This window comes from Cryptomeria japonica, chromosome 3 (genome assembly GCF_030272615.1).
Source record: "Cryptomeria japonica chromosome 3, Sugi_1.0, whole genome shotgun sequence".
NCBI lineage: Eukaryota > Viridiplantae > Streptophyta > Pinopsida > Cupressales > Cupressaceae > Cryptomeria > Cryptomeria japonica.
In genome coordinates this window covers 385,625,171-385,639,008 of record NC_081407.1, presented here as the reverse complement: position 1 = coordinate 385,639,008, position 13,838 = coordinate 385,625,171, and the positions used below count along the sequence as shown (strand labels likewise).

Genomic DNA, 13,838 nt, shown 5'->3' with positions numbered 1-13,838 from the left:
CAAATAGGACATGATCTAGAAACATCCACAAGCACCATGAATTACCAAAACAACAACTGCAACATCACCACTTACTAGAACCATCATCATCATTATACCGAACCTCAAGAACATCAACTATATTGGCTGTCAAATTGAAAGATTCACTTGTAGACCTCCAAATCATGAATCATCTGAATTGAGGACACATATGAACATCCCAAACACTCTGCCAAATCTGCAAACCAAGATATTGCAACACGAAGCAAAATCTAGAACACTGATCAACATTGAACAACAGAAAAACCAGCCTCAATACCGAATCTCATAACTCGATCAAATCACCATGCGAACCTTTGAAACTTTAGCTGAATCAACTAGAGATACTTATATCAAAACCCTTTAATCCACAACAACTCATCTGCAACACACTGGCCAAACCAACTCATTTAATCTGACTGCAACACTAGAACACACAAAGGAATATGTTGACATCAATGATAACACATCATTCTAGCAAACTTCTCAGCAATATCCAACAAAAAGCCCAAAGTCTGAAGTGCAAAATGCTTGGAAACTTTGAAGTGTGAAAGAGGACTAATTGGGGATCGAGTGTTAGGGTTTCAACTTACCTCATTCACAATTTTTGTTTAATTTTGTAAGGTGAAAGCCCAATTCTCAAGGCCTGGTAAAATTAAAACAACAAAGGCCTCTAAGGAACACTTGGAGGAGTGAGGTTCGATGAGAAGCCTTTCCTTGCACCAAGAGGAGGCTTTAATGTTAGGACAAAAGTTCAAAGGTTGAAACCTGACAACCTTTAGATCAATACAATACCTTAGTAGGACCTTCTGGTAATTGAGGTTCGATGATGAGCCTTACCTCTTTCACAAAGTTTACAAAGTCCTTAGGCCGAAGGCCTCAAACTTTTTTAAAATTTTGCAAATTTAAATAGTTCTACAAGATTCAAGGATAAGATCTAATTTCTAATAAAGGAAATTTTATTTTAAGCCCAAAATACAAGTTCCTACATTCTTTTTATATCCAATTAAAGAATTTCCTAAGTTCATTTTACCATTTATGCCATAAAGAGTAAGTGCATATCAATGACATAACCATGCTCAACTCTAACGTCAAGTCACATAAGCATGATATCAATTTTACTACCATCCATGTTACATTACAATTACAACCCATGTCATTATGAGAGGTCCAAAGTTCATTATTACAATTGCAACTTGGGACTCAAATAGCCTTCATAATCAACATTGTCTTTCAATGAATCAACTAAAAATGCATAAGCAAATATATTTGATTAGAGTCCACTAAGCATTCTTAGTCCGCAATCCTTTGGATCGAACAATGTTATACATGCCACCCAACCACATGGAATCAAAAGATCCACTTCCCCATGCTAGGAGATAGTCACAAGGCCAAAACACTCACACACACAAGACATGTGGGGAGAAGACATAAGAACATCCAAACATGAAGAACACAAGGTATCCAATCATAAAGTTTTCACAACATCCAAGAACCAAGAATACATCCAATATACAAGTATACATCAATGAATTCAACACCAATAGAAAATTAACAAATCATTTTTTAGATGCTAATCAACTACACTAGGAGTACATGCTAGAGAGCTAGCTAGGGAGTGTCATCACGAAGCTCAAAGGGATGACTACACATGGAACCTAGCACCGTCTTGTACTAATGAGGATACTTAATCACAAGCATCTCATGCCCTACAAGATGGTATGTCTTCCCAGGTCATCATCCCTAGCCTGTATGAGTGCTCAAGGTGCGCAAGGAACATCCCAAGTCATCATCCTTAACCTTTACAAACATTCAAGGTATGTAGGGAGTTTCCATTATCTTGGTTAATTAATTACCCATGTTTCATTAGTTTTCTCTTGGTTAATTGACTCCCTCACGTGATTGCCTCTCTTGTACCACTTTGGGTTGGGACACGTTGGGAGCCACTCTCACGATCCTCTCTAGTACCTACATCCTAGGATCATCACATAATTCACCAACGATGCGGCATAAAACCAAATAATGCACAATTATTCAAAACACTCAATAATGCATCATTTTCCTAATTTCTAACATCATCATGATACTAATGGATTCGTTTTCACTATCTACCAAATAACTACGACTTGAATGAATACATTTATTCAACCTCCATGCGGTTGCTTCCCCTTTGATGATCGCATTAACAACAATCAATGAATCATCCCCTAGGCAAAGCTTTTCAATGACCAATTTCTTATCCTCCTCTAGGTGAAGCTTTTCAATGACCATTTTCTTTTCTATTTTGACAGCCAAGAGAGAAGTCTGACACTTGGGCTCATTATTCATTCCCTCAACCAATTTTTTAGCTCCCAAAGCAATAATGCTTACATTCCAATCTCGCGCTACATACCGTGTACTTAACGGTCTCGAGTTACCCTTCAAGGCTTTGTTGAAATTCACTTTGATCCAACCTCTAGTTGGTTTCATCAATTCTACTTCCTCTTTCTCCTTACCGCATGGATTATCTCAAACAGGCCCATTAAGAGGCCAATTTTGAAGATTCTAGTTGAAGACATGTTTATTATTCATAACTATATAGACTACTTTTATATCGACAAGTCAACTAATAGATTCATACAATCATTGTATACTATATTAAAATGTTGCGATACTTGACTCATCATATAATTGATTATATTGAGATATACTTGATTGTTCTTCATATTATACTCGAGGAATGGTATTTAAGATTCATTGTAATGTTTTTCACTAATATTACTTGTATGGTTTGTATATTAATGTAATATTTATATAGATTAAAAAATTTGAAACTTTTTTTTGAAATTATTATACAAACTTGAGCTTAATCAATCCTAAACAAAAAATTAAATGAACAAAAATAGACCATAATTTAATTTAAAAATGTTTAATTATACTATTTATTTATATAAACATTTTAAACCATTACTTCAAATACAAACATAAAATTAAATTAAAAATAATATTAATATACAAATTTCACCATTAAAAATATTTATGCAAAAGCTAAATATTTCCATGCAGCTACTTGGTCTTTTCTTATTTTAGTGGAGCATCTATTGTTAGGAAATAGAAATAAGTTGTAGAAAAAGAGGGGGGCTGGAAATAAGCACCAACATTAACAAATATGCCATGTGGCTTCACAAATTTCTTTTTTTCTTCTTTAATATTTTCTTTCTATTTTTTTCCTCAAGTTTTATTGCATAAATTATTATTATTATTATAAATAGAAATTTACAATGGCGACTTTAAAATAAGCAAAACCTAAATATTCATGAAACTACTAGTTCTAAAATAAGCTAAGTAGTAGCATGGGATCTTGTCCTTAGAGTTGACTATTATTAACAATTTTTAAATATTTAGTAAAAGAGAAAATAAGAAAAATAAGCAAAAAAGTTAAATATTCATGAAATCAAAGTTCTAAAATAAGCCAGTAGTAGATGGAACCAACATTCTAAAATAAGCCAAATAGTAGATTGAACCAACACTTCTAAAATAAGTGAAGTAGTAGCATATGACCTGCCCTTAAGATTAACAATATTTAAATATTTAATGAAACAAAAAATAAGAAAAATAAAATCACTTGTACATATTTTTAATTAAATTTTAAATATCCCTAAAAAATTGTGACAATTATAAAATTCACTCTTTACATAGAAGAGTTGACCATGATCTAGTAGTAGTAAAAGCTCTAAGTTATCAAAGGAAGCTAAATGCATGAATAGAAATTAGCTTTAACTTTTTTAATTGGAGGCTACCTAAACGTGTATGTGATAGCTGTGAGCTAAAGATTAGGAAAGCTTGTCTCTTAAGAGTGCATCTTATGATCCAGATCCAGGCGCTGTAGAATGTACTACAAGTACCAGTAGATTCTGTAGAATGTGCAGGTACTAGTGAAGGGATTGAATCAGGCAAATATGGATACTAGAATTGGGTAAATTGTTAGATTCTGAAAAGTGGGTGCTTTGGAGAGCAATGGGGAGAAGGGTAGCTACACGTCATGTCATTGTTGGATTGACATTTGCTTGTACCTGTGTGTGCTACATTGAAAGAGTGGGGTTCTCCATTGCATACACAGCAGCAGCAGATGCAGCTGGTATAAACCAGTCAACAAAGGGCTTAATCCTATCTACTTTCTTCTATGGCTATGCCCTGTCACAGGTTCCTGGAGGTTGGGCTGCACAGAGAATAGGGGGCAGACGGGTTCTTCTTTTTTCCTTTATAGTGTGGTCTCTGACAACAGCAATGGTGCCCCTGGATGCAAGGAGGGTTAAAACACTGGTAATTGCTCGCCTCCTTGTGGGTGTGGCACAAGGTTTCATTTTTCCTTCGATTCATACTGTTTTGGCCCAATGGGTTCCTCCCCATGAAAGGTCACGATCTGTTTCCCTGACTACATCAGGCATGTATTTTGGGGCCACTGCAGGAATGCTTGTTTTGCCTGGAATTGTTCATCTCAGGGGACCTAGGGCAGTTTTTTTTGTAGAGGCAGCCATGGGGGGCATTTGGGCACTGGTTTGGTTTTTGTGTTCTACTGATCCCCCACGCTCAGATCATCCAAAAGCCTCTTCTGCTGGTTTTGGGCAATCTACTACTAAGGGTTTTCTGCCTCTGACAGGAGACAAAGAGCACACAAATGGTTTCCTGACTGAAACTATGAGTACACAGAGGACCCAGGTTTCCATTCCCTGGAAAAATCTACTGTCGAGTTTTCCCATTTGGGCCCTTGTTCTTAACAATTTTACATTCGATTATGCACTTTATGTTTTGATGAACTGGCTTCCTACATACTTTGAAATGGGTCTGCATCTGAGCCTTCAGAAAATGGGTTCTTCAAAGATGCTGCCCTATTTGAATATGTTTGTGTTCTCCAATATTGGTGGAGTGATTGCTGATCACCTGATCACCAAAAGGCAAATCTCTGTGACACATACAAGGAAATGGCTTAACACAGGAGGTTTCCTTGTTGCTGCTTGTGCTTTGGTGATGATGCCCACCTTGAGAACTTCCTGGGGAGCAGTGCTCTGTTCCTCTGTGTGCCTCGGATCTCTAGCACTTGGAAGAGCAGGTTTTGCTGTTAATCACTTGGATGTTGCTCCTCGTTATGCAGGTATAGTAATGGGCATTTCTAATACAGCTGGCACCATGGCCGGAATAGTTGGTGTGAGTTTAACAGGTCAAATTCTGGAGTCTGCCAAAGCTGCCAATATGGATCTCTCAAATCCAAACAGTTGGACTCAGATCTTCTACATTCCAGCGTTCCTTTGCATTTGCAGTGCGGTCATATTCTTAGTGTTCGCCACAGGGGAGAGAATTTTTGATTAGTTCTCCTCAAAATGTGAACATCTTATATAGTGTTATTTGTGTTTTTTCTGTAGAAGATTCTTTTGCATCAATGTTTCTTATCACATTCTATGATTTATCATCAGATGTCTCTGATCTATTCAATGGTAAAAGTTTTGATTTTTTTCTTCACTTGATATTTTATCCTCATTTGTTAGAGGTTTAAATTTTGGAAAGTGGGATTGAATCAAGTTCAACATTTGGATAATTTTTTCTGTGGGTGATTTTAAAGGTAGGAATCACTAGTCAAATGATGACTTGTAGTTGGAATGTATATTTATTCATCATGTTGTAATCTACTTATTCGCAATGGGTAGAGATACCAATATCTATGTAATCTACTTATTTTCATAAATAAAAAATAAAGATTCAATTTCTTTAAGTATTCTTATTATGAAAATGTCACTTTTATATGATTGTCAAGCATGCTCCTATAGAACATGAAATTGTGAAAATATTATGTTAGAATTTGTTTTATAAAGCATATGATATGGTGATAATAAAAAGAACAAATTGATAGGCTATCTACAAAATTTACATTAAAATTTGTGTACCTAAACTTATTATAATGAGAGTAGATGTAATTGAGACTCCTCTTTTTTTGTGATAATGTGGCTTATTTTTCATTCTTGAATATCAGTCAAAGAGGAACAAAGGTTCTATATGAAGTCCCTTTATTGATTTAACTCTAGATATAGTTGTAAAAGTTAAGTTTTTTTTTTTTGTTTTACCAATATTGATTGTCACTTTTGTTACTGTTAATCTTTACAATTTATGTATTTTAATTGCCCATGGCATGGATAGTGATATTTGTCGACAATTACTAGGCGATATAGGTTTGACAAGCATATTTTTGGGTCATTTTGGTTCCATGGTAGACCATTGCAAGTATCATATCATACTACTATGTACAAAGATAAAATTAGGTGGTTTACAACTAGAATTATGTACACAATATCTTCTACCACCTCTCCAAGAGACCCAACTACAAGACCTATTTCAATCCACAAGTTTGTTGTTAACATGATTCATTGGCCTTTACATGGTAAGAGTTCTTGGGGAAGTTAGTCGACATCACTATCAATATTTGATTTTATGTGCGTTTTTACTAAAACACTAAGTGCAACAGGGTTTAGTAGTTTAAGCATTTTTGTTGTTCTGTACATTCACTAAATCATTTGTAGCAAATAGGTGCATTGAGTGGTCAAAATCTTTCTTTTTTCATCTATTGATAGGAATATATTTGTATAGTTCATTAATAATTCCCAAACGTTTTCAACTAGTTTTGCATTACACATGTTTTGTATTGTTTGGAAAGAGAAAATTAGAGTTTGAGTGTCACCTTGTTTACAAAAAATTATTTGTAATCTAACAATTGTAGTGAATTGTAGCCACATGAATTTGGCTTTTGAGTGTGATGTTCAAATGGGCTTGTCCATACAAGTGGTAGTTGTGTCAAGTTATCTACAAGTATTATAGATATATCGTTGAAGCATAAGTTTTGTTGGTGGAGAAAAGCTTCATACAATCTACTATCTATTTTCAATAGTAACTTTGGCCCCATTAAGATCATCTCATCCACAAGGAAGTATTTCACATGCTTCATGTCTTATTGAAATACTATTTGTGAATGCCTTTTCTTTAATGATTGCAATTTTATTTATTGGAATATTAAACAACAATTCTTGTAGGAGCCAAAACAAGGAGTGAGTTATGTTTTTGTGATGTTAGAGTACAAAGTGCATTCTTGATCAAATGAATTAGATAGGATTTTCCTACACCCTTTGTTCCTTGAATGATCCGGTGCAAGGGTTAGTTGAAGGAATTATCATTACAATGTTCTTTAATAATGGTAAGTGCTTGCTCTTGTTTGGAAGAGAGTGGATATGGTGGATTGTTTAACTCTAATGAGGATTGTTTGCCTTCTTGGGACATCATATTTGTGCTTATGAAATGTTGTATAGTCCCATGTAAACGTGGAGGAATAGTATATTCATCCCATTTGTTGAAATTATCATAATCACATCCACCATGCATTTTAAGGCAATTTAGATTTTCTTCACTAGCAAGGCCCATTTGTGATAGCAACACCCATTCAATCATTTCTATTTTATCTCATTATTAACCTCATCATACTCTTCATGGTTAACTTATGTATCAATTATGTGGTCAACATGTCACAAAGTACTTATTTATATTCATTTCCTTCCAATTTGCAATAATAATATCTTTAATGAGACTTATATTTGTGGCAATGCCATGCAAATTCTCATTGATAAGTAGCTCATTCCGATTGAATGTTTCAAAATGATCTAAATATTCATTTGGAATAGTATAGAATTGACGGAAGGCATTGACAATTACATGTTGTTTCTATCTTTCCATTTGCACCCTTTGCGACAAGAAGAAAATGAGAAGGGGCATGCAGAATCGATCAATGCTATCATTTTCATCTCAATAGGGAATTGCTTGTAGAAATTTAGATAGCTCAATTCGACTATACTTTTATCCAGATTTCTTGTGATTCGACAAAATACTTTTTGGCCAACATTTAATATTATAAAGGTACAATTGCAAATAACAAACATTAATTTTTGGAGCATATGGCATGTTTATTGTATGCCTACATTTGTTTTGAAACAATCTCTATCATGATTTTTTCATAATATGCTATTAGATCTTGACTTTTTGGTTTTGATTTCTACATATCTTTGTTAGCATATCAATACAAAACTCTATTTTTTATAAACTTAGATGTATATTTTGCAATGTATTTAAGAACAAACATTTTTAAAATGATAGGCTAGCAATCCATATTGAAATCATATATGGATTGCATATGTTTAACCTATCATCATTTTGTGCAGGGGCATATGTTTTCTTACCAAATTCATCACAAGATAAGGAAGATCTAATACACTCATTCAAAGGAGTTCTATATCGACATTCTACAACTTGACTCTTCTAATGTAGACATGTTGCTTCAGTACATTTTGTGTATCTTTGGACATGACTGATTAACTCTTCATTGTTAGCAAATGTATTTTTAGAGAAGATCTCAATTACATTTTATAAGCAAGGATCATCTTGGAAAGATTGATGTCATGTGTTGTTTCATTTAGATGGACTACAAGGGTTCCATGCAATGATATATTTTTCAAAGAATCTTTTTTTTCTTTTTCTATAGTTGTATGGTCTCCTTAGTCTATTTTATCCATGTTTAGTGCATTATCAAGCCAAAGGAATCAATATTGCCATTCTTATATATACCAATAATTTCTTGTACATAGAAGCTTATCTATTTCGTCTTCATGGAAGATTGTGAACCGTTGATGTAGGTATAAGCATGTGGTATGCATGTTATTAGTTATGTTATTTGTGTAGTCTTTTTAAGTTTGTTGTCTAGGTGTTATGTCGTTTAAAAACAATCATTATAAATGCTCATTTAGTATTTGCAACACTGAATATGAACAAGATGGTGGGCAATCCAAATTGGCTGATCATATTTGAAAACTTGCTACGACATGCATTTCAATATGAGAATGACCCTCTTAGGGAAGAGCTATAATGCATTAATTGTTTAACCAATTAAGTGCCAAGCAATTGTTGTGTATTGAGACAAAGACTATCGATGATGGTTGGTATGAAATCCCCAATTATTTTCTTAAGAGACATTGTGGCAAGTCCTTGGCTACGATGGTGTAGCATAAGGTTCAATATAAAATATTTAAATCCTGGGTGCCTTTCAAATCTATTATCACGAAACCTATTTAAGTGCAACACATATTCATGCATCTCAACTTCTCTATATTGATATCTAAAAGACCCTTGGAAAACTCTCTTCCTAATATTATCCCATATGAGAATTTTACCCTAACTCAAAATCCAAAATAAATTATATTTGGTTCATCCAAACCTCCTCCAAATCCCCCCCCCCCCCCCCACCCCACCAAGGAAGACATACAATCCCTCTTATTGCATCTCCAATTTTTGATACCCAAGAGCAACTAAATCAAGCAATGGAATCTAATCCCTCTAAGGAACCATAAGGTTTCTTTTTCAAAATTGAAGCCAAAGTTTCTCTATCTACCAAAGAATCCCCCTCAGGCCAACTCAAAGGCTCTCTTCACTTGTGGACAGTTGATCTTCCCAGAGAAGTGTGGAACTTAAAATCAACAACCTTGAACCAACTCGCTTCTAAAAAATATCCCTTAAAGGTTGAAGAAAGAATATGAGGATGTTTATCCCAAGAGTCCTCTTAGAAAAGTGCATTATTACCTCTGTTAAATATATAGAAAATCTGATTCTTTAAGTTTAGCCCTATTTTTAGTGGTGTTCAAAATCATGGATCCATTCCTAGAAAGATTCATTTGTAGGATATCCTCCTCGACAACTCCCCCTAGATATTTAAAATCAATAATTTTTGCCTAAGGCTAGCCTAGATTTGTTTACCAATGCCAATATAATTTGGTTGTTAAAGCTTGACAATTGAGCTCATATTGCGTGAGACCAAGACTTCCAACCTCCTTAGGATTGCAAAACAAATCCCAATTCGTCAAACTCTATTTTTTACTTTCTAAGTTTTCTATCCATAAGAACTTCCTAGAATGAATGTCAAAATCCTCGAGAATTTTTTTGGGAGTGGCTAAACTTAAAAATTTGTACATAGACCAGGATTGCAGTATTGATTTTAATAGGTTTAGTTGACCACCAAAAGATATCCAATGAAAATTCCATTGAATAACTCTCAAGTAAAATCTATATAAGATCTTATTCCACTATTCCTTTTAAGACAACTTATGGACAAAAGAATTCCTAAATAATCCACAAATAAAGTTCTAATTTGAAAATGAAAGATGTTTTCAATTATGCATTAAATAGGATCCAACATGTTGAAGAAGAAGATACTAGTTTTTTCCTTCTTGATTTGTTGACTAGAGGCAGACAAATAAATATCTAACAGTTTCTTAAAAAAATTTGCCTCCTCAATTTTAAATCCCCATTAAAGCAGTGTCATTCACAAATTGATTATGAAATCGAGAGATAGTATTCTCTGCCTGAGGTCAACCCTGAACAAGTTAGGTCTCAGTTGATATCATTTTATCAATCGGCCTAACCCTTCTACCATCAATATGTATTCACATAAGGAGATAAACAATCTCCTTGTCTAAGACCTCTGGAGGCTGAAAAAAGAGATGAGGGAATGTTGTTAATTAACACTGAAAGGATGTCAAAGTCATACAACTCATTACATACTCAATCTAGCTAAAGAAAAATCCAAAAGCCTTAATATATCTTGAAGAAAAGACTAATTGACCTTATCGTAGGCCTTCAACATGCTCAACATAGAGAAGATAAAGTTTTCCTTTGAGTTAAAAATAGAATGGATGAATTTTGCAACCACAACAATACCTTCCAAGATTTGGCATCCATTCACAAGACCCTCTTTCTCAAGAGTGATTAAATAAATATAACACTTTTCAAGTCACTCTGCAATAATGTTGCTAATTATTTTATAACATTGCAAAGATCAATAGGTTGGAATAAGTCCAAAGAGCTGACTCCATTTTTTTAGGGATCAAAGAAAGAAAGGAAAATTTGATTTCTTTAAGCATTTTATTTTTGTTATACAATTTTCTAACCATCTCTAATAAGTTATGTTTTAAAATTTTATAAAATTCTTAAAGAAGTTCAATTAAATATTCACCATTCCCATTAGACTTACCTTTGTTCATTTGGTGGGCATTTGAAATAATCTCCTCCAAAGAGATAGGTTTAAAGAGCAATTTATTCATTTCTTCTGACACAAAGATGAATGGACAGAATTAAGTACCAAGCCTTTGGATGGAAAGGCGAGGGAGAGGGGAAGGAGGAAGGGATACAATTGAGAACAAGTTCTCATTTCCCACATCCTAAAGTCCTTACTTATTTAAGAAGGAGGAGAAATGCCCAAAAACTTCCTTGGAGATACCTTGAAATGAAGAGAACTATTATCCTTGAGCAACGGTGAGCTTGGCATTAACATTACTGTGTCTTTGTTCCTTTATCAAGTTGTGAATAAAAGAAGTGTTTTCGTCACCTTTAGTAATGAATCAATTTGATATTTCTATTTCCACAATATCTCCTTATGGAGCCCCATTTTAATAGTTCTTTAGACAAAATAAACTTTTCCTATAGGAGATCGTGTGTCATGCCCTCATCTTTAGTCCACCAGGTGACTATCCCAAGCTTATCTTGAAATTAAGCTTTAACTTGGAGAATATTTCCAAAAGGAGATTTGTTCCAAGTTTGGGGCTTATAACTAACAAATTGAAGTCTCTTGAAGGAGTACAAGGTAGTGGAAAAGGTAGGCTTCCCTTCCAACCACCATCCTTCTATATGCACGGACAAGTTGGATTCTTGCAACCACATGGTTTGGAATTTGAAAGGATGATTCTCATGAACTAATAACATAATGGAGTAGCATAAGATTAGGTAAGGGTCGTATCCTTTCCATCCTAAAATCTTAGAAAATGAAGTCCAATTGAAATTCATAGACAAGGAATCTATCAAGCCTTTATGAGAAAATCTATTCTACACATTTGATTATTCTAGCTAAATTTTTTATTCCTTGGCATCACATCTACCATATTAAGGTATGAAATTTTGTCTTTGAATAATACAAAAGAAGGGCCAATATGCTCATAGCCCCCTTTTCTCATCCAGGCTAGAAATAACATTGAAGTCACTTGTTAAAATCTAGGGAAAAGAGGAAGCAAGAGAGCAAACATCTGATATGAGACAAGAAAAAATCTAAAAAATCAATGGAAGCATGGGCATTAGTGAGCAAGATAGAATCTCTAGAGTCAAAGCATGAGGTCACCATAGAGAATGAGTTCCTACTTCCAACTCAACATGACAAAATAGAAGCCAAACATCTAAAATTGCCCTAAGTTTTTAGCTTATACTTAAAAAACTAAAGTCTCTTGAAGGAGTGTCAAAGGTAGGCTTCCCATCAAACCACCATCATTCTCTAAGCATGTACACATTTGATTCTTGCAACCATATAATTTGAAATTTGAAAGGATGATTCACACCTTAACTGATAACATAGTGGAGTAGCATAAGATTAGCTAATGGCTAGATCCTTTCCATCCTAAAATCTCAGCAGATGAAGTCTAATTGAAATTCATAGACAAGGAACCTATCAAGCCTTTACGAGAGAATCTATTTTACACATTTGATACTCTAGCTGAAAATTATTCCTTTGCATCACATCCACCATATTAAGGGATGAGATGTTGTCTCTAAATAATATAGAAGAAGGGACAATATGATCAGGACCCCCTTTTCTCATCTAGGCTAGCAATAACATTGAAGTCACTTGTTTAAATGTAGGGGAAAGAGGAAACAAGAGATCAAACATCTAATATGAGACAAGAAAAAATCTTACCTAATAAATCAATGGAAGCATGATCATTAGTAAGCAAGATAGAGTCTATAAAGTCAAGGCATGAGGTCACCATTGTTATTGAGTTCCTACTTCCAACTTGCCATGAGAAAATAGAAGCCAATCCTCTAAGAGTGCCCTTAGCTCCAATACATAAACACTAGCCTCCCCTCGAAATCTTTGGAAAGATACTTATCGTGCCTTCAATTAATAACTTTCTTTCATGAGGGAAGAAAATATCTAGTTTGTGTTCTTGAATCTGATATCAAGTAACATGTTGTCAATGGATACTACTTAGATCCCTTGCATTCTAAAAAATCACCTTCTGTTTTAAGGATTAAAAAAATGAGTATCTAAAATATTGATGACACTAGATTCCACTAGTGATTGCCACCTTAGTTTTTATTGATCTTTTTTCCTTCCTTCTTTTGACACCTTATCCATGTTCCCTTCTTAATGTTCTTTTGTTGAGTTCCTAATATGGGAGGAGTGTTCTTTTTACCATCTTCCTTTGCCCGTAGTTTGTGCATAGGATTCGGTACAACCTCTAACTTTGTTTGACTCTAATTGATTTTTCATCATACGAGTTAAAATTAATCCTTTTGCATGTGTCTCTACATCTTCCTACATCTTGTTATTTGCTTCTAAATAACTATAAACATGAAATTCACTGTTTTTAAATGATTCTTGCATTGCAAAAGAAGGCATTGACATAGTATTATCACCCGAGTCTTGGTTATGCATATCTTGACTAGCCAAGTTGTTGGCTTGCTCCACTATGTCCAAATCCTCAAAGCTTTCTAGAGCATCAAATCTATTACCAAAATATCCTTTAGGAACCACTTTTGTTGTGATTACTATACCTCTTCTTCGAATGTGATTTCACAAGAACGAATCCATTTGAATTTGGCACATCAGAATGATTTAGGGCCTTTGCTTCTACTTTCACATTGGTTGCTTGCATCTTAGAGGTGGGGAGAGAAAGTTGAGGGCCCAAATTTGTGTATGTTTTTTTATATATGCTCAT

The 13,838-nt window shown here is 34.3% G+C and overlaps 1 protein-coding gene across 1 annotated transcript; it reads left to right on the top strand.

Moving 5' to 3' along the window:
• The first annotated feature begins 3,729 nt into the window (after positions 1–3,729).
• LOC131044730 (probable anion transporter 5) lies at positions 3,730–5,764 on the top strand. Its single transcript, XM_057978123.2, has one exon. It carries the CDS (start codon positions 4,015–4,017, stop codon positions 5,362–5,364), a length of 1,350 nt encoding a protein of 449 aa, XP_057834106.1. The 5' UTR covers positions 3,730–4,014; the 3' UTR covers positions 5,365–5,764.
• Positions 5,765–13,838: the final 8,074 nt, after the last annotated feature.

What these genes read in the sequence shown, in the direction of transcription:
- LOC131044730 (XM_057978123.2), top strand. Translation starts at nt 4,015, where the DNA reads ATGGGGAGAAGGGTAGCTACACGTCATGTCATTGTTGGATTGACATTT.